This window comes from Falco biarmicus, chromosome 16 (assembly GCF_023638135.1).
Source record: "Falco biarmicus isolate bFalBia1 chromosome 16, bFalBia1.pri, whole genome shotgun sequence".
Taxonomy (NCBI): Eukaryota; Metazoa; Chordata; class Aves; order Falconiformes; family Falconidae; genus Falco; species Falco biarmicus.
This window is the reverse complement of record NC_079303.1, coordinates 2,923,098-2,947,038: the sequence shown is the minus strand read 5'-3', so window position 1 is coordinate 2,947,038 and position 23,941 is coordinate 2,923,098. Positions and strand designations below refer to the sequence as shown.

The following is a 23,941-nucleotide window of genomic DNA, read 5'->3' as shown; positions in this document are numbered from 1 at the left end:
TGGCCTTGTCCCTGTCCTGTGGGGCCCTGTGGGGCTGTTGCCTTGGCCTGTGGGGTACCATGGGGCTGTGGCCTTGTCCCTGCCCCGTGGGGCCTGTGCGGCTGTGGCCCTGTCCTGTGGGGCCCTGTGGGGCTGCTGCCCTGTCCCGTGGGGCTGTGGCCCTGCAGGGCTTGCCTGGGGGCCCCGTGGGGCTGCGGCCCTGCCCGTGTCCCGTGGGGCCCGTGGGGCTGTGGCCCTGCCACCCTGCCTGTGTCCCACGGGGCTGTGGCCCTGCAGCCCTGCCTGTGTCCTCTGGGGGCCCGTGGGGCTGCGGCCCTGCCCGTGGGCCGCCCGCTCCGCGCACACGCGTGGGGTGAGTGCGGCGGGGGCCGCCAGGGGGCGCGTCGGGGCGGGGCGGTGGCGCGCGGGGGCCGGCGGGAGGCGGCGGCGGGGCGGGGCGGGAGGCGGCGGCGGCGCCGCGATGGGGTCCCGCCGCCCGCGGCCCTGAGCCCTGCCGCCCCGCGGCATGGCGGGCCTCATCAAGAAGCAGATCCTGAAGCACCTCTCCCGGTGAGGCACCCGCGCCCGGCCTTCTCTCTTCCTTCTTCTCATCCCGGGGGGGCGGCGGGTGCGGGAGGGCCCGGTGGGTGAGGGGGGTGCCCGGGCCTGCGGCGGGCCGGTGGGTGCGGGGGGCCCGGTGGCTGAGGCGGGGCCCGGGCCTTCGGTGGCCCGGTGGGTGCGAGAGGGCCCGGTGGCTGAGGGGGGTTTTGGGCCCTCGGTGGCCCGGTGGGTGCGGAGCGGCTGGGGCCTACGGCGGCCCGGTGGGTTGAGGGGGGGCGCGGTGGGTGCGTGCGGGGTCCGGTGGGTGCAGGAGAGCCCGGGCCTGCGGCGGGCCGGTGGGTGTGGGGGGGCCCGGTGGGTGCGGAGGGGGGCCGGGCCCGAGGCTGCTGTGGGGCCGGGGTACCGCAGGGCCCTGCTGGCCGCCCCCCAGCGGAGCTGTCGGGCCCGGGCGGGCGGTGGTCTTGGGCCCCGGGGGCGCCTGAGGGCCGGGGGCTGCGGGCCCAGGGAGCTGCTGGCTGCGGAGGAGCAGGCGCTGAGCCCCCCGGAGCTGCGTGCTGGGGGTCGGGCCCCTCAGAGGCCGGGGGCGGTGGTGGGGGTCTCCGGGCCGGCCGGGCTCCTGCCCTCGGTGGGCCTGGTGCAGGGGGGGCTGCCTTTGGTGACCCTTCGGGAGAGCTGTGGGCCTGGGCTGCTCCCTACGGCAGGTCCCGCTCGGCTGGGAGCGGGCGAGCGTGAATGAGAGACCAGAGGAGAATATAAACAGCACGAGGTACCCAGGGCGAGAAGGAATGCTGTAATACTTGGTACGTACAGGCACTTGCTTGTCGTTTTTGCTGATGTTTTATCATTTTCAGTGAACTTCATTAAAGGCGCTAAGAGGTGTGCTGAGGAAGACCATCATCTGGTGCTTCGTGTGTAATATTGAGTCAGGAAATGCAGCTTCAGCTGTGGCTCTGCCGCTGACTTGGGGGTTGACCTTGGGCAAATCTCCGTGCCTCGGTTTCCCTGGCGTTTGAAAGGAAAGAGCTGCACGAGAGCTAGCAGTTCTGCTGTTATCTCATGTGCACGTCCTCCCTCTGCGTTGCTGAGCGATCAGGATAATATGAAGTATAAAGGTGGCATATCTCTGAGGAGACTGGTGAAAGCGCAGCGTTGCACAGTGCTTTTCTTTGTGCTTCATGAGCTGCAAATGATCAAGTCCTTTCCGTTTTTATGGGTGGAGAATCTCAGCTACGAAGCAAGGGGCTTGTAGTAACTTGGGCTAGTAGTGTCAGTAGGCTGGAGCAAGGAGTTAAGACCTGCGAATCCAAACTCGCTGAGGCTGGTAGTAAATCCTCAGTGTTTCTGGAACCTCAGAACAATCCCCGCAAACTTAAAGCGAGCAGTCTCCTTTAATAAAGTGCCTGTCTGCGGAGGTTCTGAATCACTAGTTGCTCAGTACTCCAGCTTTCTAGGCGCTGTACCAGAAAGGAGCGTAATAGAGCCTGCTGCTTGATCTGTTCAGTGTGCTAATTTAAATGCATTTCTGCTAGACCTGACATCACAAATCTCCGAGCTTTCTGTCTCATTCCACCTCAAATCGGCCTGTCGTGCTCGTTAAGGATTCAGCCTTCTTGTCAGGAGGCACTGAAGTATTTATGACAAGGAGAGATGGATGAGAGCAGTTATTAATGGGGGCTGAAATAGACCTGGGCTTTATTCCTGGGTACCACCCCTCCTAGTGTGACAGAGCGTGTGTATTATTCTTATGGATAATTCTCTTTAGATGAATACGTTTTTCTGCTGGTGCTTTTACTTGGTTTTGCTTTTTGGTCTCCCTTAACTTTGCACTGTTGTGACACAGCCCTGCTCAAAGTGCCCCCTTTCTTCCCCTCCGTTTGAGCCTGTTGTTAGTGTTCTCCTCTGTGCAGTTCTAGGGAGGAGAGGGAGTCACAAAAAATTCTGCAGCTCTACCTGTTTTCCTACTAGGTAGACTTACTCTGTTGTTTGGGGTGGTTGGTCTGATCCTGCCCCTTTCTTGCCTAAGTACTGTGGATGTTTTGCAGAAATGCATTTTCAACACAGTTTAATGTTGTATAAAAAAGATGATGTTTTTGCATTCTGGTTTTGGTTCTTCTAAATACCTCAGCTTCATGCTCCCTTTGGGATTTTTCTTTCAGTTATGCTCATTTGCCCAGAAGAATTTTGCTACTGAATCATTAATCTGCCTTTATTTTCTGCTTTCAGTCTGCATATGAAATAATTCCTTGTTCCTCTTGTTATGTCTTCATTTGAAGTAATTTCTGCATGAGGTGGGTTTTTTTGTTCCTTTTCTGTCTGGAAATTTGCAAGGAATGGTCACGAGAGACAGCAAGATCAGGGAAATATGAAAGAGTTCACAGCAACTGTTCAGATTAAATGAATCACATGTCTAATAGGATGACAGTGGTCACTTGCGGTGATCTCTATAGCTGGGCTTTGCTGTCGGTGACAGAGCTGAGTTATGAATGTATTTTAGAAGGCTTAGCCTGTGTTGTGCTTTAGCAGCTTAAATTCCTAGAGCAGAGGAATCTAAAAACTTGCGGTGCTTTCACCATCTGTGCTTTTCACTCATTTATCCTATATTTAGCTTGGTAAAGAAAATAGATTAGGTTGTTTCACCGCTTCTTCTGCACTGGCACATGGCTGTGGTACTGGGGTTCTGTGGGAGGCTGTTTATAACCGAACATCAGATGATTATAGCTGGGACAAAGGGCTCTCCCTACGAGCTGTCTGAAGCATCAGCCGCTTGCTGTGTGTTTGAACTTGAAGCTGGTTTGAACTCTTCTGAGGCCGTACAACAAGAGCAGCACTTAGTGTTTACCAGCCTGGAATTATTCATGGCAGTACATCTATTGCTTTAAAATAAAAACAGTAATTTGCCTTTGCCTCTTTCTGGTTTTGTTTGAAATAGCATCTTTTTATTGTCCTTCTCTTAATTTTTTTCTTGTTAATAGTGCTCAGTGCAGCTATAGTACATACCACCTTTATAATACTCTGAGATCAAGTATTTATCCCCATTTGGTAAACAGGGAAACTGTGGCAAGCCAGACTGCCCAAACTTACTCAATAGAGCATTTTGGGGTTTGAGTTCTCAGTGCTGCAGTGGAAATCCTGATCAAAATTATTTTAACTTAATTTCATTAGGAAGCTTTTATTCACTGCTGCATCTGACAACTGCTTTGTGACATTTTCTTTTGTAACGCGTGTTAAAACGTGTGAGCTTATGGAGTAATAGGCTATTTAGTTGTGCACGTTACATGGTTTCCAGAGGAAATGTGGTATGTAATCCTTCTGTTGGGAAGAAAAGAATAAAAGTTAGGTGGAGAAAATAATCAGACAATAGCTTTACTTGCTCCAGTTCCAAAGGGCCGATGTGAAACAGCCACTGAGTCAGAAGCGTCTGAAAGAAAGAAAAGCTGGTGTCAGCAGAGGAGCTGGGGTGGGGTTTGGGAGCAGGTTTGAAAGCAGGGGAAGGAGACCACAGCTGGTAACCCTGACAGGAGCCCTGGAGAACTGCAGCTGAGGAGGAACTTCAGGAATCCCTGAAAGTAGGGTGAGAAGGAAGCGCAGGAGAAACGAGAGAGAGAGAGAGAAGTCGGCTGAGGTAACAGCACTATTGCTGAGAAAATACAGAGGAAAACCAGCATGGGAAGCGAGACCTGTGTGCAGAGGAGAGGGTACAGCGCTTCAGCCACCAGCGCAGGTGCCTGGTTCTGTTGATAACAGATGTGCGCAACGGAAATACAGGTGATACCAGGCTGGTAGTTTTGTCTTTGCTAGAGCTGTGCTTGTAAACAGGGTCTGGTGCACAGAGAGGCCCTTTCCTGAGTTGATCGTAGAAGTTTAGGTTGGAAAAGAGCTTTAAGACTATAAAGTTCAACTGTTAACCCAGCACTGCCAAATCCACCACTAAACCATGCCCCCAGGTGCCACGGCTTTTAAATATCCCCAGGGATGGTGACTCCACCACTTCCCCGAGCAGCCTGTTCCAAAGCTTGATGACCCTTTCAGTGAAGAAATTTTTCCTGATATCCAATCTAAACCTCCCCTGGCACAACCTGAGGCTGTTCCTCTTGCTTGTTACTTGGGAGGAGACACTGACACCCTGCTCCCCCTCACTACAGCCTCTTTTCAGGTAGTTGTAGAGAGTGATAAGGTCTCCCTGAAGCCTTCTTTTCTCCAGGCTAAACACCTCCAGCTCCCTCAGCCGCTCCTCAGATCCTCAGAGCGCATGCGCTCCAGCTCCGCTGCCCATCTCTGGACATGCTCCAGCCCCTCAATATCCTTCTTGAAGTGAGGGGCCCAAAACTGAACGCAGGATTCAAGGTGTGGTCTCACCAGTGGGGACGATTGCTGCCCTGGTCCTCCTGACCATGAAGTACTTGAGTGCCACTGGGGTTTTTGCTCTGTTTTATTCCCAGTCTATACACGGGATTACCAGATGCATAGAATCTTGGGTGCTGGTTCATGTGTCAGTCAAGAGAGTATCTGCAAGTTGCTGTGGAGTGAGACTGGGAACTGTGGGAGGGATTAAGACTGTTTTTAGGAAGGTTTTCTGTGTAGTCTTATACTGTGCTTTGCTCTTCTGTTGGTTGGTTTGTTTCCTCTCTTCCCTGGTTTTGGAGGTTGCTGAATGATGGGTAACAGTTTGGACAGTACAACCTTTCTAATGAAGGCTGAAGCCAAGTTATCCTTGGTAGGTGCAAGTCTGTGTGGCCAGGTTTATCAGTTGCGCTGTCAGATGTCACTTCTCTGTCCCAATGTCATACGAAGGAAGATGAGGCATGGCAGAAGTTGGCAGAACTGTCTTTCACAGCACAGTATTGGAGCCACCTTTTTGGATAAATCAGATGGGCTTTAGAAACAGAATTTTAAAAAATCCTAGAAAACAAAATGAGTAGCGAGTGTAGGATGTAATACTTTACTTGCAGATGTAGGTCAAGTACACAGCCAGAAACTGTCATGTAACTCCTCATAAATGTAGAACCTTTCCTCTCAGTTCCCCATGGTTTAGGTCATAAATCCCTTTTTCCAGAAGAGATTGCAAATGAAACTCCTCCCCAGTTTCATTTGCAATTGCTCCTAGTCCTTGCAGCAAATAAAACTGCTGCTAGCAGATAAGCGAAGATAACAGGAGAGCCTATAATTATCTTTAGTTTCTTCTACATCAATTTAGCAGACAGGAACATGTGGGTGTCACAGAGTGTGCTGAGCTAGGAATGCATGGGCTTCTGTGGGCTGTGGTTTCATAATTTGGATGTAAGTATTTCAGAATCCCTTCCTGGCCCTAGAAATGCATTTGGTATTACCCCTTCCATGCAGTTGAGCTGCTTCCATGCCACATGGAAAGAGTTCAGAACTTTCTGACCCAAAACTGCTTTCTGGCATGAGCCCTGCCTGTGCTGTAGTGTTACTGGATTAGCTCTTCAGTTAGCCTTGGAGCTGCTTGTGCCTCTGTGCTCAAAAATGTGATCTCCTTGCCTGCCCTTTATCCTTCCCCACCATTAAAGGCAGGCTCTCAGTCTAAGGACAAAGAAAGGCTATTGCAGCTGATGATCATCCTGCTGTTCCACGGTACTACGCTCTCTGAGGTCAGGGTGGCAGAAGTGAAGTGTGTTATCTGAGAGGACCCAGCCTTCTCCTCAGAAAAGATTGGGACAAGGGGCAGAAGCAGTTCTTCTTCAGCCAAGAAAATGGCTCAGTCTCTGCTGATCAGGAATCATTGAGATGGGCTCTGTGGCTTGCACAGGACAGAAGGTCAGATCATGTTATCAGATATGCATCATTTGCCCAACACAGAGGTGTGGGGAATTCCTGAAGTCTGAAGAGCACTTTTTTTTTTTTCCCCCTCAGCGGTCAGATTTCTTGGCTAAATGCTGAAATCTGGAAATCACTATAAGAAAATACAGCCTGAATTCTCTGGTCTGTTTGCTTCTCACTTGTCCTGAAAAGTTTTGCAGCATCACTGTGTGCTTGAATGCTGAGATGCAGCTGTGCCCTTGCAGTGACAGTCCAAGCAATGGCACGTTCTGTTAGTAAGATATGTTGGAAACCCTGTGATTTAGAAAGATCTACTGTCAGTGTAAGATGTGTGCTTACCACCTAACCCTTTCAGGTTTCTCCCCATTTCCCGTCCTTGATTATGAATTAACTGGAAGCAATTTAAAGAGCATGGTGCACAGGGAGGAAAGCAAGGAAATCTCATCTGGGAATGACCTAACAAAGCTATAGACTCATGGAGTGATTTAGGCAGAAGGGACCTCTGGAGAACCTTTGCCTGGGACAGAATCTCTCCTAGAATTGAGACCAACATTGCAATTTTGGCTTTAGCTGCTTTAGTACCCTCCTTCAGATCAGGGAAATTTCTACTGCAAAGGATAATTTGCCTAAAAGAGCTGTTGCAGCTATGGGGAATACATGAAACCACAACACTGCTACCAGTTAAAAATTGACATTAAAAGAGTTGTTACTTTTCCATTTGCAAAGCATTCTGTTCCTGCTTTTCAGTGCGTTCTGTTTAGCCAGGTAATAGTTTCTTTGGTGCCCAAGTGCCACAAAGCGCACAAGTTGGAATGCAAAACATGAAGGTTTGAAAAACAAATCTGATAGCCAAAGCCCGAAATAACCCTGTCCTGCAGCCAGCGCTGACAATGGCAGAGAACAGCAGAGAGGAGGGATGTGCTTGTGCGCTCACACCTGCAAGGGGCTTGCCACACATGTTGATGTGGCTGAAGAGGAGTAGAGCAACAGAAGTACGTTACAGAGTCTGAGTAACCCAGGTGTTGGTAACCTCCCTGAATTTGTAAGTTTTACACCTTGATCCTCCACGTGGCTGAGAGCGGCAGGACATGTGTCTCAAAAGGTGGGAGGATTTGGGGACACATGGGAGATGCCCACAGTTCCCCCACCGTAGGGTGTGCGGCTGGGTCTGGAGGGCAGTCGGCAGCGTCCTGCTTCGTGGGGCTGTGGGGAAGTTGCTTAATCATTTGGTGTCATAGTTTCCCCCAGTGGTTAAGAAGAGATGATAATAACGAGCCAGTTTGTACGTTGCTCTGAAAATAACCCTGGTGCATAGAAGCGGTTTTGGGAATGGGGTGGAAACAGTTCATGGCAAGAAACTCTGAGGCAATTTATAAGAAAGAAGCTTTGTCAAGTCTCCTTCCCAGCAGTGGCTGCTATTTTGCAGGCCGTCAGGCAAAGCTGCGGTACCGAGCGTTGGACCACTGGTAATAAGTTTACGTTCTTACATGCTGTGTCTAGCAAAGTATTTAAGGCTGGATGCAAACCCTGTAACATGGTAATTTGGAAATTTCTTATTTGCCTAGTACATTTTGATGGCTTTCTTTAATTTTTAAAGTTTTAATATGGAGGAATTCTTGATGGAAAGACAGAACCCCAGGCTATTATGGAGTAAAGTAATAAACAACTACTGCTTCTTTGTTCAAGATGGGTGGGAAAAGAGAATGCGCGTCTAACAGGACGTGGCATTTTCCTTTCACAGATAGTAATCTCTAAACCCAGGATTGTTATGCTGCAGTCTACCAGAAGAACCAAACGGTCGGTTCTAGGAAGCGTGTGTCAGCTGCTGGATGCAAGGTGCTTCCAACCACTTCCAGTCGGCTGGAGAGAGAAGCATGTGCCGTTTCAGGAATGCTAAATAGACTCTTGTTGGAGTAAAAATAAATGGCGCTTTGGTAGCTCAGGAGGCCAATGCAGCTGGAAATATCCTTGCATCAGTTGCTGGATTTTGCAGGGCCCTGCTGGCCACGTGGAATCTCTCCACACCCCTGCTACTCTTCAGCCCAAGCAGTGGGTCAGTAAAAGTGGTTATTAAACATGACTCTTCTCCCCTTGTCTTATTTCTCCCAGATTCCTTGAGCCCTTACCTTCTCTGCAGCGGCTCAGTTGAGCCTGAGTTATGTAATAACCTGTTATTATCTGCAGGTTGGAATAAAAAATGCAGATTTGATTGCAGGACAAATACTTCCTTAAAATCTGGGAAGCGGTGCTTCTGACCAGTGCATTTATTTAGGTGGCTTCCTCATTTTCTTTCACATGTTGTTATTTGCTTGAGGTTTTGTCTTGGGAAATTCCCTGGCAGCTGACGGAGGGTTTGCATTCCAGATTTCAGAGCATGGGGCAGCTGGCGTTTAAACTTCACTGAGCTTCCAGCTAATGAGCTAGAAATAGCAAAACAGTTCTTCAGTGAGGCAGAGTTCAACCCCTGCCAAAAAGCCGGCCTCTTTTCCTTTCAGATTAGCTTCTGGTTTCAGGTCTCCTAGTACCAAAGTAGTTGACAGTGGGTGTGGTGCAAGAAGTGCATGGAGGCTGGAGCCTTTGCAGTTTTCTAGTATTCAGAATGCTTAAGAGTCATTTGTTTGGGACAAGAAAGTGCTCGCAGGGACCTAAGTGAGGATGCAGACATCAGGGAGGAGTGAGCTGACAGTGCTTTGTGTGATAGTTCAGTCTCATTCCTGATCTGTTTGGAAATGTTGATTTTTATTTTTTTTTTTTTTCCACTGCGAGTTGAACTCTGAATTGATTTTACTTTAGCCATGTCGTAGGGCAGTAGATAACTTAGAGCCAAGACAAGTGGTTACTCATGTAATCAAGATGGTTTTTGGCCCATGTGAAACTGTGTTTGGCTTTGTGTGGTTGTGGTCCAGCCTTTTATTCAGTGTAGCTGACGCTTGGAAAAACAGAAAGCTGATAACGTAAAGCCACCAGCGGCATGTGCATACATACATTGGTGCACTTAAATTTGCTCTGGTGAGGAGGGAGCCTACCAGGATGGTGCTAAAGGCTGTTACCAGGTTACACTGTAATGTGTACAGAGTTTGTTGGGTAACTTAAGTAGGGCGAAGTCATCAGGCTTATTGCGCTGGGATCTCTTTGTCCACACGGGAAAATATTATTGCCTAGCCGTATATCTGGGGCACGCTAGTGCTGTACGCAGTGGGGAGCTGGAGTAGCGGAGACGATTTTTCATTAGTAAGACATGGTGCTTTCTGTCTTCTAAACAAGTAGTTAGTTTGGTATCGGTCAGATTCCCTTGAATTCTGAATGTTGTTTGATACCAACCAGATTAGTACTAGATACTGTCTAATACTGCGCATAAATTAGTCTCGCCTTCTGCTAATTCAGTGGGTTTCTCTTCCTCATCTGCAACCCTGAATCTCTCAACCCTGAGTAGTACTGTGCATGCTCACCAGACAGATTGTTCCACAGTTATACCAAAAGCTTGAGTAAGTAAAATGTCTTTTCTTCCTGAAAGGGCTTTTACTTCTTCTTCCTATATGTCTTCGAGGCAGCTATTTTCTCCTTGCTTAGAGAAGTTTTGATCACTTGCCCAGTTTTTATTTCCTCCAAAATGTTTTCTCAGTTCATTCGCAGACATTTATCTTGCAGTTCAAGCTTCTGCTGCTGTCTTCCTTGAAAATATATCTGCATTTGGAAGTCACTGACCTTTCCTTCTACCAGTCATGAACCTTTTTTCCAAGTAAACGTGCTCTTTGGCTCCTGAGATAAGACATTTCCACTTATTTTAAAACTTCTTATCACAGTTTTTTGGGTTGTAGAAGATCTTTCCATTGAATAGCCTGTCCAAACTAAACCGGGCAAGACTCTGGGAAGGATTTTGGGAAAGGAGCAAATCTGCATTGGCCAGAATATAGTGTTTTTCCGTGTCTAGTTTCTGTCCTTCTGTCGTAGTTGCTTACATTACAAATTAGAAAAAAAAATGTTCCAAATTAAAGCAGAAAATCTTCATCTCTTCCCTTGCTGTTACTCTTATGAATGCAAGAACCTTGTTTGCAGCCCTTTCCCTGGGGCCCTCGGCACTGCTTGTCTGTTTTCAGCTCGCAGCAGACAGGTTACCCCCTTCCTGGCTTACTTGGGTTTCGAGTATTTTTCCATCTGCTATCTGCAATTGTGGCTGGGATTGCAAGCCAAACAGTTCCTTGCTTCTGCCAATTGATGATGCTTGTCATTAAGGAAAATCAAGGTCACTGGTGTACTGCTAATTAGTTCTTGCATATAATAACCATAGTAACAAAGATATTAATAGAAATGAATGTGTTTAGCTGTAGGTAGTGGTTACATACAATAGGCAGTGATTACTGAATAACTGCAGGAGAAGAAGCTGAGGCAGAAAATCTAGTTTGAGCGTATGAAGGGCTCCTGGACCACGTGGCTGCAAGGTAATAAGATGGATGGATCTGAAGAGAAGTTTTATGATTTCAGACGTCTTCTCCTGGCATTATCTATGTATTTGTTCAGTTGGAGACAGCGTGGCCAGACAGCTACAAATTTGAACATAAATTTATTATTTATGATTCTAGCCTGGCTTCAGGCCAGCAATCAGATTTGGCCAAACTCTCTCTTGCAGTCAGTGAGTTTGTGGCCTCTCAATATGCAAGCTGATGAGTTGGACAGTCATACTTTTAGTATTGACATCATTTTTTTATATATATATATTCAAGCTGATGATTCAGCAAATAGATTGACCCTCCTGTGCCTTCCCCATCTAAAACCTGAAATGAGGCTTCAGAGTAAATAGAATCATGATCTCAGAAACTGACCAAGAAGGCTGAGGGTTTCTGTAAGTAATTAGTAATCATCATTCTTTTAGGCCGAATCCCAAGAAGATCTTGAGGTTTAAATCATCTGGGTGTTGTTAGCTTCTTAGGATGAGACCTTCAGTCTATGAAATTAGGGTGGCGCTGTTAATGACTCTGCTTCTTATGAATGTTGATTGAGAGCCCTAACACTCATGACATCTAAAATGGAAAGAAACAGTGGGAAACAGACCGCAGGGAGAACTCTTCTCCGCAAACCGCTGGGCTAAGACTTAGGCTTGACCTAGCAGTCTTCCCTGGCTACAGCTGCTCCAAGCCTCTAGCTCGTATTTCCCGTTGCCTTGATTGTGAATGCAGCAAGACCTTTTCAGTCACTTGAAGGCTTTCTGTGGATGCTGGTGGCTGTGATGGTCCATCTGGCTATTGTGCAGCAGATCAGCTTCTGGCTGGCAGATGCTTTCAGAGACAAAATGTTGCTCACGGTATTGTTAGTGTGGATGCATGCGTGCTCATGTAAGTGTAACACAGATGCAAAATGCCCTTGTGACTGCAGTGACAATTCCATAAAAGACAGAAAAAGGTTTTCTGGTTTGACTTTTGTCATGGTAATCCTGGCAAGCTCAAAAGGAGTGCTGTCCTTTGAGTTTACTGGCTTAGCTCTACGTGACTTCTGTTGGAGTTGCACAAAAAAAAAAGTGCAAATATCCCACAGTCAGTTTTTCTAATAGCTACCATTTTCATTCACTTTTCTCTAAGCCAGCTATCCATGCTGCCAAAAATGTTACTGTTGATGAGTATGAATGGAGTGAGCCTGCCAACAAACATCTAAAATTGTATGCTCTCACTGCTTTTTCCTTCCCCTGGCAGTGACCAAAGCAGTTCTTTTCAAGAAGTAATGAAGATTTGGCATCTATGAACTCCCGAGTTCACAGGAACACTTCATCTGTTTTCCTCCTGTAAGCCCCATCTAACATGTGTTATGTGTATCAAGATGTCTTAAATGTGAAGATTATTCCATTTTAAGAGCTCAGATTCCTTTACAAGGAGAGTAATTGAGTGGGTGATAGTAATAGGAATTCCTTCAGGAATTTAGACTAGGTGGCTTAGAAGAGAGAATTTGTTTCATTTTTAGGTTTTTGTGTACAAAACTTGTGGCTTTTGTTGTCCCATCATCGGTGGGGGCTGTAACCTCTCGTCTGGGGGTAGAACGGCACATTTTGGTGCATCTAGAATGCCTCGTGAAAAGGATTCTTCTGTAGAGCCTGGTAGTACTCATGGTGGTTCTCTTACCTGTTGGGCGGGATCTCTGCAGCCTTGCCCTGTATATGGTTACAAATAGTTATTTGGTTTTAGCTGGATCATGTTTCATACCACTCTCTCCACCAGTGTCCCGTTTCACAGCTGTAGCGTCCTTTCACCTTGTTACTGTTTTTTATTTTTTTGATACACATACACGCTACATAACAGTAATGCCCTGGTTTAGACATATCCTTATATTTTTCTTCTGCATTACCAGCTGAAAGCAGCTTCCCCATCTAAGCATGCTTAGCCTGGGATGAGGATTTAAGCAGCCAGGGTTTTGATCCTTGCTTTGCAAGTGTGAGAAAGCTGCTCTGTGCCTCAGCCTCTCCCCACCTGTAAGCTGATCACTACCCACAGCAGCCTGTGAACTTAACAGTGCCAAGTGCTTTTTATTGCCTACCTGTTCAGATTGTTTTGTTCTTAGTATCCAGTCCCAAATGGACATGATTACAACAGCTTTCTACACAGCTGGTTCTCTAATACGAGACAAGAATCCTCATGTATTGCCTCTGGAGGTATTTGGTCTAATTTTCAGCAGTGTCTGAGATAGTGGGTGCTCACAAGAGGACTCCAAGTGCAAATCTTACAGTCTGCATATCCCTGCATCTCCCTGCCAGCAGAGCAGCTGCTGTAGCACACTCTGGAATATGTTACTTCTTTGTACAGATGCTGAGAAGCAGTGTTGAACTTGGCGGCCTTCCTGGGTGTGTTCAAACAAGAGGGGCTCTGGTTAAAGGGATTACGAAGTTTAACGTGTATGTGTCAGCCTGAGATGCTGGCAGGTGCGTTATAAACTTTATTCAGCTGTCAGTGTGTACCTTCGGCTCCGGGGAGGGAGGTGACAGCTTGGCACAGCAAACGTCTGACTCAGGCTTCTGTGGCAGCTGGAGACTCTACAGTGGCACGGATCAAGGGAAAAAGCAGTAGTAGGCAGACTCACAGCTGCTGGTGCCACCCTCCTCTTCCAAGAGCTGCTACATCAGTAGCATAGGGTTGACGTCAGTGGCTCTTCGCCATCCGTCAGGCTTTCTCCTAACAAAACGTTCGCTTTGGAGCGGCGTGTTTGCCGCAGAGGCCCTGGGTTGACTGACCAGCAGCTGCTCGGGCAACCTGGGCCAGTTTTGTACCACACTTCGTGCTGCTGCGGTGGCCACATGAGCTGGCAGCCTTGCTCTGGTTCCTCCTCCCTTCCACTCTTTTAGCAATGACTTTTTTCAAGATGCCCTTTGTGCCTTTCACAGAGAAGTAGCCCACGCTGCGGCTGCAGGGAAAGGAGAGAGAATGGCAGCGTGTGACTGACTAAGAGCCTAATCCTGCTTACACTGACAATCGGGTCTTTCTCTTCCGCTTTCTGGAGCACTGTGCAGAATTAGAATTAGCATTAGCATGGAGGAATGTGTGGTATAAGCCTGGCTTCAGTAGTGGGCAAGTTGTTTGATGGGAAGTCTTCAACTTTGAATACTGTGACTGTGGAGGGCAAGCTGCCTTGCTCCCTTGGTGGCCACCCCTTCTTCACAGAAGGGTGGTTTGGTAGGGAGAGGTGTTGCTGACACGTACACAGCCTCTGTGATCTGTTGTCCTCTAAACTCACTCTTCTGGTTCCTTAGGGGCCACGGTGGTTTTAGTAAAGTCAGAGGTTTTCAGCTCTACGCCAGAATACACTTCCCTTAAGCAACCTTGCTGAATTTTTTTCACCTGTTGCATTTAAATCTTGGGCACGTAAGGGGTCTGAAGGTACTTGGCTGCACACAAGGGAGACAGAAACAACAGAAGCCCTTGGGAGGAGGAATTTAAACCAGAGAGAGCAGCAGCTGCTGGTTGCCGAAAGGAGAGGAGGACAGGAGCTTAGGTTGCATGCTTGGACCTGCTGACCAGAGAGCAGGCTGAATTGCGAGACTGGTGTTTAAAGAGGCAGACATAAAAGTAATTTATTGGTGTTCTTTTACTTTCCCGTGTCAAAAACTTACAAAAGAATCTAGATAGATAAACTTTTCACTGCTGATATGGCACTTCCAGGGGAAGAGTAAAATTGCTGACCTGTTGCAGTTTGGCTTTAGTTTTCTTTGGTTTTGTCCTAGGGTGATTTTTCTGGTTTCTGGGTTGCCAGTGCTTTAGAAGAACTTTTCAGTTTCTCAGGCTTGAATTTGATTTAAAACAAAAACCACACAAACAAAAAAAGTCCTTCAAATGTCAAAGTGTAAAGATGTCATTTTCTGGAGCAACTAACATGCCCTGGCTTTAAAAATGTCAGAAAGCATTTAACAAAACAACGAGCAGATTCTTATACTTAAAATAGCTCTCATAAAGGCTCCAATAGTCTCAGCAGCTTTGCTGGGAGTTGTTTTTAGAGTCTCCTCTTTCTTCTCTTGTAGGTTTACTAAGAATCTCTCTCCAGACAAAATCAACCTGAGCACGCTGAAAGGGCAGGGGCAGCTGACCAACCTGGAGCTGGATGAAGAGGTGCTGCAGAATGTGCTGGAGCTGCCCACCTGGCTTGCCATCACTCGCGTCTACTGTAACAAGGCATCTATCAGGGTGAGCAGAGGAGCCTGCGCTCGTGTCCCCAGACGCAGCTGAGGCCTTCCAGTGGCAGCTTCTCTTTGTCACTTGGGAATTTGTGATGAAGAATCATCATGTGGGGTGATCCCTGCATCTCAAACCCTGTGCTTTAGGCGTGGGGTTTGCTGTCTGAGTGCTAGGAGACAGACGCAGCAGGTTTCACCAAAGGCTGCCTTTGCCAAGCGTTTGGCCCCTGATGGTGGCCAGCAGCAAATGGTGGAGGATGCTAAGAGAAGCACAGGGAAGGTGTGCTGTGGTCCTTCCTCACCTTCAGGTGGCTTGTTAAGCCAGCAGTGAGGTCTTTGTATTTAATAGCCACTGTTGAATTTCCAGGAATTGGATCAGATGCTTTCTGGACCTGCTTAACATCCAGAGTGTGCTATGGCAAAGAGTTTCACAGCATCTGCTTTTGCTTGTATGAAGCCTGCGTATACTAGTTTTAGTTGATAACCTCTTGGTACTGTTATTGGAAGAAATAGTGAGCAGTCGTTCCCTGTTCATCACCTCCATATCACTCGGGGTTTTACAGAGCTCTCTGTGTCGTCATTCCCTCCCATTTCCCTGCTATTTTGTTAATGGAGGATGTTTCTGTGTCTTCCCTTACCCACACCGACTTTTTTTTTATAATGCTAAAGAAGCAACACAGACCTCCAACAGGCATGGGAAGCAGAGAGAAATGGAGTGCAGTTCTCTGAAAGCCTAATTATGCTGTTGAGGTATTGTAAAAATAAATTGAACTTAAGCCTTAATTGTTGAAAATGCAATTTGTAAGAGATGCGTGAAGAGTGCATGTGAAAAGCTGCACTCTCTGCAGTCAGCCAGGCTTTATGCCCACAGTTACCCATTTACATGCATAGTCACTGAAATTGTGCATGCACTTGCACTTTTGCACACTAAACTCTTTTAGAAATGCTTCCTCCTTGTGGTTTTTAGAGCAAAAAATTTATTTTTTTTCAGTAGATATGAAATGCCAGATTGCTTAATCTCACTTGGTACTAACCATAGTTGTGTTACATGAATACAAAAGTTTTTAGTATCTCGAAGAGACTTGCTGTAAAAGAAATACGGTTCTACTCTGCCAAGTGACAATAAAAATGAGCCTGTCTTACTCATCTGATCCGCTCTGTTTTTAGAGTCAGATCTGCTTAATTTAGTAACAAACACTTGTTCTCCCTCCTACGAGAACTGCTGAATAAGTGTTGCTGTAAGGAAATAAAACGGATCTTTTTGGTTTGTGCATAGTCTTCAAAAGAGTTACCTGACTTCCAGTAACAGCAGCAATTGATTGTAGACTCCCTAAGGCCAAGAACATTCTCCGTAGAGGAATATGAAAAATCGGAATTTGAGCTGCCGAATATCTGTTACTCAGAGTGATATGTGAGATCCAAAAGCTGAGCTAGATTTGTAGGTCTGGTGGCTGGAATGTCTTTTCACTTGTCTGTGTGAGCCCGTTTGACCTGGATACAGTGAGACATGATGGATTGTCACTGCGGTCATTTCTCAGAGGAATGGGGCTCAGACTTTGGGCTCAGATGGTTTCCTGCAATTTCTCAAACTTTTCCATGTGAAGATAACTCTTATAACCTCAACTTTATTGTTTCAGATCCAGTGGACGAAGCTGAAAACACACCCAATCTGCCTGGTAACGTTTCCTCTCTTATTCGTTCCTTTTCTTCCTCACTCTTCTTAATCTCTCCTACTTGAGAAGAATTCTGCAAAGGGAAACTGTGAAATGCTTGCTCAAATTGTCATTTGACCTAAATCCTCTAGGCCCTTAGCAGATAGGGGAAGGGGAGTTCTGAGAATAATCCTCTTTGGTGATGAGTGACCTCCCACGAGACCCGTATTTCGCTGCAGGATGGAGCCTCAGCTCCATGAGCTCTCAGTGAAGCCCAGGGCAACCTTGTGCCTGGTTTTTGTTGTTTGTTTCCCCACCTCCCTTCTGGGGATCCAGATTACCCAACAATCCTGGCACTGCTGATGTGAAAATTTTAACATGTGAGACTTCTGGAGTCAAGAGAGTCCAGAATGTGGTTATCCCTGCCCTAGAGTCTCAGACCTAAGGCTGGTAGGCTGAACTGGAGTTTTGGTCTTCTATGTATTGGTCCTGTGTTCTGCCTTTACAGTACTTGGATAAAGTGGAGGTAGAGATGCGAACATGTGAAGAGCCTCGGCCACCCAACGGACAGTCTCCCATTGCTCTTGCTGCAGGTCAAAGGTCAGACCCTGAGCTCTGTGCTTGCTTTCTGACATGCTACCGGGGTGTGGGTGGCCGTTTTTCTCAGTGGTTAACTATCGGCGTTTCTGCAGTCAGCTTTAAATGGCTCTAATACCTCTTATAAACTGTGGAGTCTCTCTGTATGTAGCTTGCCTCTGCTGGGACTTCTGTTGTAGCAGGTGATGACTTGGAGGGATCTTCTCTTTGCAGTGAATATGGCTTTGCTGAAAAAGTCGTGGAAGGGATGTTTATTGTCGTCAATTCCATCACCATCAAGATTCACTCCAAGGCCTTTCATGCTTCTTTTGAGCTATGGCAGCTCCAAGGCTACAGTGTCAACCCAAACTGGCAACAGAGCGACTTGAGGCTCACCCGCATTACTGATCCACAGAGGGGAGAGGTAAGGAGGTGTCTTACGTTGCCTGTCATAATGTGCACAGTGGCACTCGTGCTGACCCCATCCTGTGGGGTAATTGGGCTGATTTCTCATACAGGGAGGGTAGGGAGCTTTGGTGAGCTTGCCTTCTGTTTGCTGGAACAGGGTGACTGAGAGCTGACTTGTGTTCAGAGCTTTCTCTGGGATCCTTTGATCCGAGTGAACGAATCTGGAGAAGCTCTGAATGCCCTTGTGGTTTGTGGGGGGGGGTGGAGTGGGGGGGAGTTAGATGTTACCTGGGACATGATTTTGGTTTTGTACCGGGATCGCGGAAGAAAAGTGCGTTGAATGATCTTCTGTGGCCTTGTTTCATTCCACACCTTCTAAACATTTATTATTTCCTTGAAGTTGTTGCAAATCTCAGCATTTTTTCAATTTTTCTCCTTCTGGGTAGGTTTTGACGTTCAAAGAGCTCACGTGGCAGACACTTCGGATAGAAGCAGATGCCACTGACAATGGCGATCAGGATCCTGTTACTACTCCTCTGAGACTCATTACCAACCAGGGGAGGATCCAGATTTCTCTCAAGAGAAGGGTGAGAGTTCCCTCCATATTTTGCAGGATATGGTCTCCGTGCCTGGTGCAGTGATGATGCATATTCCTCCCACGTTCCACAGCAACCATTCTTTTTCCTCACAAATGTTGAGCCCAAGCTGCTGTATCACTCAGTGTTTTCTGTTGGAGACAGCTGTGTTCCTACCAAATGTCAAAGCAGTTTATTTCCCAGGGGAGGATAACATGTACGGAGTAAGTTTTTAAATCCGTTCGAACATCCCAAGGAGAGCTGTCATCTCTTTACTGGGAGATTAAAGCCTGCTAGTCTTATTTTTACCTGTCAATGGAAATGTGATGATAAAAAAAAATCTTTTTTTTTCTTTCTTTCCTTTTTTTTTTTTAAAAAAAAAAACAACAAACAAACAGTGAGCATTTGCCTCCTAAAGAGGAGATAGCTTTGACTGCTTTCTCAGAGGAGGTACTATGGACATCCATCAGAGAAGAACTTCTCTCTCAGATGAGTTTCAAAGCAGCATCTCTTGTTTCTGCTACAGCTTCTGTGTGTTATGAAGAATGTATGTATATGGTTGCAAACCTTCAAGTCCCTGACTCTTCCATGCTGTTTCAGACCAAAGATTGCAATGTGGTGGCATCTAAGCTGATGTTTCTCCTTGATGACCTGCTCTGGGTGCTGACAGACTCTCAGCTGAAAGCAATGATGAAATATGCAGAGTCCCTGAGTGAAGCCATGGAGAAGTCTGCCCAGCAGAGGAAAAGCTTAGTGCCAGAGTCTGTACAGGTGAGTGAGTTGTGATTTGGATGTCAGTCCTCCAGGAAAAAAACGATGTGAACGAGACAGTTTCTGTTTGTGTGGCATCTGGCCCTTGCTCACAGAGCATCTCCCTGATGGGAGCTGGTAGGCTTACCTGGTGTCAGGTCAGCACTGCGTGGGTTGTGGGCTGTTGGGTAATGAAGTGACCAAAGGAGTTGGATTCGTTGCCAATGAGCATTAAAGAATGTTCACGTACAGTCACAGGCTAGATTCTGTCTGATGGCAGGGAAGAAGTGCTGTTAAGTTGCATGGCTTTAAGGAGTTGGCTGGTGCATGGAAAGTTGCAGAGGGTCCCATGAGGATTTGGTTTGGTTATAACCAATAAATATAATCTTTTCTGCCTCTGAGTAAGAATCTGCATAGACCTGGGGAAGGGGAGTGGTATAATAAATTATGACACAAAGCCACTGTGAGCTGTGATGCTCAAGGGAGAACACTGGCATCCAATTTCGCTGTTGTTCGGGTTTCTTTTTTTCTTCCTAATATTCTGATGGGAGCTCTTGATTTTTACAACTGTTCTTTGGATCACACGTAGCTTAGCTGTGTATGAGAACCTTAGAACAGCTACTCCTGGCAGTAACCTTGAACTTCCCTTACCAATTTGTTTTCAAAATGCTTTGCTGAGTAATTGTTTGACAGATGTTGCAGAATAAATACATGAGGCAGAGGACAAAAGATGTTTTCTGAGACAAAGGCGAGGGAAGAGGAGTATTGTGGCTGGTGGTGGAAGCTCTGGGGAAGGAGGAGGGCTATGCACGTAGTGCAGTGAGCTTACATAGAAGGCGTGATCAGGAATACTTAGTTCGTTTTGTCTGGGAGTCTTAAAAGAGTGTTTCAAGGTATGCGAATGGTAGCTTGATTTGGAGGAGGCAGAATCACAAAGAGTTTTGCTCGTGAGAACACAGGAAAGGATCCAGATTTCGGGACTCCCAATTAAATTTCTATAAATTGATGCCTTGCAGTCTGGAAGATTGTATGAGTTATTTTTAATTGCATTATAACCTCTCTCTTTTCTTCTTTTCTTTCTATTAGTTCTTACCGAGCTTGTCTCTCTCTAATAGATAACACCACCTGCACCAAGTACCCAGCAGTCCTGGTCTCAGCCGTTTGGAGTCAGCCCCAATGCAAGTAGCATTGGTCAATACTTTGATAAGCATGACATGAAAGAGTCATCATACCACCTCCTCATTTCACACTTGGATCTGCATATCTGCGATGACAGCCACACTCGAGAGTCAGGTAACTGAGAGCAGCATCAGGAGGACACTGCAGGAGGAAAACATTAATACAGTCATCAGTTTTCTGTCTTGGAGGATATTCCTCTTGAAAACAAGAATCTTTCATATTACCGTTTCCCAATGAGACAATGGGCAGTTGTTCAGGCTGATGGAGAGATCAGTTATGTATAGATTCATAGAATGGTTTGGGTTGGAAGAGACCTTAAAGATGATCTAGTCCCACCTCCCTGCCGTGGGCTGTTGGCCTGTTGCATTCAGTTGCTCTTTTCCTTGCTTAGGACAAGATTTTGATACCGTTTTCTAGAAGGTCATACCCTAATACTGGCCGTGGTGACAGTCTATCAGTGGTGGCAATCAAAGCGGTGGTGTTCTGAATTCTCCTGGATCCAGAACCTGGATTGCAGAGCTGATTGTGGTTTTCTTTGTTTTCCACAGGTGCTTTGAAACATGGGATGCTGGGAGGTGCCATGCAGCTGACCTTCAAGAGGATGGCTTTTGACTATTATCCTTTCCACAGGGCAGGTAGGGGAGCATGTGGCCTCCCAGCTTGAGGAGTGGGATAAAAAAAGAATTTGAAGAACAGTGATGCTGTACGGCTTCAGGCAGGACTGGAAGAAAGGCTACACAAAGGGTTTGGGACTTAAAGGCTCACGGGCAGGGTTAATCTGACTTACCTGTTGGCAGATGACTGACAAGGTGCTGGCAGAGCAGAGTACAAAGACAGGAATAAGTTGCTGTCTGTTGTAAGGACATAAAGTCGAAACTCTGGATTTCTTTTCAGTTGCTTAAGCTCTAGATCTGGTTCTTATGTGTGCCTAATCAATTTGGAAGCGTTATAGGATGTAACCCAGGAGAAAATCTGCTTGTGGTTAACGGAAGAATTCTTCCCAACCCTTGAATTTGGAACGCTTGCTGGTAGGACCAGCTCTGTTGTGTGAAAGCCTGCACTTGTCTCACAAGCACTCAGTACGCTGCATATTGCACGCTCCAGATCTGATATCAATAAAGAGGAATGCTGTGCAGGTTTGCATACATATGAAGGGCACAGGAAGGTTGTGTGTATCCAGGAACTCATTTTTAAAACCAGGATTTTTGCTTTCGTGCAGGAGATCCCTGCAAGCATTGGGTGAGGTACAGTGAAGCAATGGAAACACGGGGACAGTGGGCAAAGAAGTTGGTCAGTGAATTTCAAAGCAAGATTGAGAAGCTTTATGAAGAAATGGACCCTGCATTTGCCAAGACTCCACTTTCCCCCTTCAAAAGGAAACCAGGTAATGGTATTTGAGAAAACTCGCTGCGTAAGGCAGGAGATGGTAACAATTTTGCTCCATTTAGCAATACCTCTAGTTACCTTTCCCTGGTTTAGCAGGCTGATTTGTTGTTGCAGAAATCCATAGCGCACTAAAAATCCTAACTGTAATGGTAAAGGAAAGTGGCTATCGTACTGTAATAACATTGCAGCAAGAATGGACAGATGGCAGTGGTCACTTTCCTAACTTATTTACTGAGTTTCTCCCTAAGTGGGGTAAATGAAATGCTGAAAGCCTCTTGCTACAGAGCAGACTTGCCTTTCACAGTGTTCTTCCTTCAAAAGACCTAAGTTTTTTTTCCTGCCTAGCTGTGTCCATCTGTTTCTAATATTTGGGCTGTTAATTCTGCTCTGCAACATATGTGTTGGTATTGATGGTGAAGTTTGCTGCAACGTAGATTAGTAAAACCCTGCTGGTTCTGCTTTTCCATCCCCACAGATACTACATTGAGTCCACATAAAAGTCCCTTAGAGAAAGGCCGTGTACCTCCCACAAGTCTGCCACGACTCCGGCACCCTCCCTGGAACAGACTTCGATCCAGCTGTGTGGTAGTTCGAGTAGATGACTTGGATGTTCACCAGGTAGGGATTTGAGCAGTGTCTGGAGATGTTAATGTCATTTTTAAAAAATGAACTTAATCTGATACAATTCAAATAAATCATGCAAATCCTATGTCATCCAAGACAATCAAAACTCTGCACAGAGAGCCCAAATGCCATTATTGTTTTGCATGTAAAACTTTTAAACCAAGTATGAACTGCTGATCATTTTCATGTTCAGAGGAAACTGCGTGCCTAACCACAGAGTTTCTGCACACTGTGTCTGTTCACATCTAAACTTTCATCAAGCATTGGGCAGGCCCAGGGTAAAACATTTCATGCATTTGAGAAGACAGTGAGCTTAGGGGTTTTTGACAGAGGAGGAGTAAGTCCTACCTCATACTTTCTGACCCAGGACAGATAGCATCGCTAGACTGGATCAGGCCCTATATCCATATGCCCTATAACCATTGCAAGAGCATAAGCAGCACCAGATACTGTCATGGACTTACCAACATGCTGTTGGTGTTGAAGAAAGCTACAATAGATTTCAGTTCTGTTTATTCACATCACCTAGTTCTGATTGTCATGGCTCTTACTAGCAGTGACAGGAGACATAAAAAGCTGAATTCCCTCAAAGGAGAGGAGTTGGCAATATCAGCAGGTAGAAAACAGTTTTATTTTTACTTGAAAGCAAAGTATGTTTGATGTGTAAATGAGATGGATTTAATACAGGAGACTGCAGGGTTACTGGGACACTTTGTTTTGCCAAATCTGAATTCTGCACGACTGTGTACTGTTGTGTTTCCAGGTTTCTACAGCTGGTCAGCAAAGTAAGAAACCCTCCACCTTGCTTTCATGTAGTAGAAAAGTCTTCAAACTTCCTGATCAGGTCTCTGCAATCCATATTGAATTCACAGAGTATTACTTCCCAGACAATCAGGACTTTCCAGGTAATACACCAAGGTTAGCACCTTCCTTCATAAGTTTCTTAAAGAATCGGTCAACTCTTAATTCTTTAGGTGTGTTAACCCTGTTACATATTTCCTGGATGTCCATTTTTGTCTAGTTTTCTGATGTTTCCCTTTCCAGTAGTTTCTTGGTTTGTTGTCTGTTGGTTTTTTTGTCTGTGGGGAAAGTGGGATAGAGTTTGCCTGGTGCAAAATATGGAGGCAAAGTTGTGCTGGCAAAATAACGTATCCAGGAACGTATTGAAGGAGTTACTGTCTGCCCAGCACTTACTGACTAGCAGTGGAGTAGGACTTTAGGCTGCTTTGGGTGCTCTGCAGCTGGCTTGATGCAAGCCTGGAACCCCTCCTTTCTCTGGTACGCCACAGTTTCTCCCTTTCATCCAGAGATCTGTCCTCCAGTGGGTGTTGAAGCCCTCTGCATTGGTGTTGTCAGCGCAGGTTATACACTGAGCTGCAGACCATCTGAAGTACCTTTTCTGTTATTATTCATCTGTCTTGATTCTGTTTCATTCTAGTTCCATGCCCAAACCTGTATGTACAGCTGAATGGCCTGATGCTTACCCTGGATACAGCAAGCGTGCTCTGGATAAACCTCTTCTGTCTGGATCTTTATCGCAGTTTGGAGCAGTTCAAAGCCATCTACAAGCTGGAGGACTCAGGCAAGCGTGATGAGCATGTTGATGTTCGACTGGATGGCTTTCGGCTGAAGGTACCTTTCATTTCTTTCCTTTCCCAGTCTTCAGTGTTCTCTCCCTCCCTTTTGTGGAAGGAACATGAGACCAGGAAATAGCTGGAGTCCAGAATGAGAAAATGAGAATGAGAAAAATACAAACTCTGCCTGCCCTTAACTTTCTTCTGTCTACCACTTGTGTTAGTTTTGATTGGATCTGTGGGCAGTAAAACAGG

The 23,941-nt window shown here is 46.4% G+C and overlaps 1 protein-coding gene across 2 annotated transcripts in view; it reads left to right on the top strand.

Annotated features, from left to right (window-relative positions):
• Nucleotides 1-427: 427 nt before the first annotated feature.
• The window catches only part of BLTP3A (bridge-like lipid transfer protein family member 3A), a 35,392-nt gene continuing 11,878 nt past the window's right edge, over nucleotides 428-23,941 (top strand). The window contains exons 1-13 of one of the 2 annotated variants that reach the window (XM_056361348.1): nucleotides 428-549; nucleotides 14,810-14,972; nucleotides 16,600-16,638; nucleotides 17,123-17,214; nucleotides 17,425-17,614; nucleotides 18,045-18,185; nucleotides 18,774-18,944; nucleotides 20,039-20,216; nucleotides 20,651-20,737; nucleotides 21,322-21,486; nucleotides 21,964-22,106; nucleotides 22,876-23,017; nucleotides 23,551-23,744. In XM_056361348.1, coding sequence (XP_056217323.1) covers nucleotides 506-549; nucleotides 14,810-14,972; nucleotides 16,600-16,638; nucleotides 17,123-17,214; nucleotides 17,425-17,614; nucleotides 18,045-18,185; nucleotides 18,774-18,944; nucleotides 20,039-20,216; nucleotides 20,651-20,737; nucleotides 21,322-21,486; nucleotides 21,964-22,106; nucleotides 22,876-23,017; nucleotides 23,551-23,744 — 1,749 coding nt within the window. In that variant the 5' untranslated portion in view covers nucleotides 428-505. Of the gene's footprint in view, nucleotides 550-14,809; nucleotides 14,973-15,631; nucleotides 15,713-16,599; nucleotides 16,639-17,122; nucleotides 17,215-17,424; nucleotides 17,615-18,044; nucleotides 18,186-18,773; nucleotides 18,945-20,038; nucleotides 20,217-20,650; nucleotides 20,738-21,321; nucleotides 21,487-21,963; nucleotides 22,107-22,875; nucleotides 23,018-23,550; nucleotides 23,745-23,941 lie in introns of those variants that run through there. The other variant, XM_056361349.1, reaches the window with a different exon arrangement.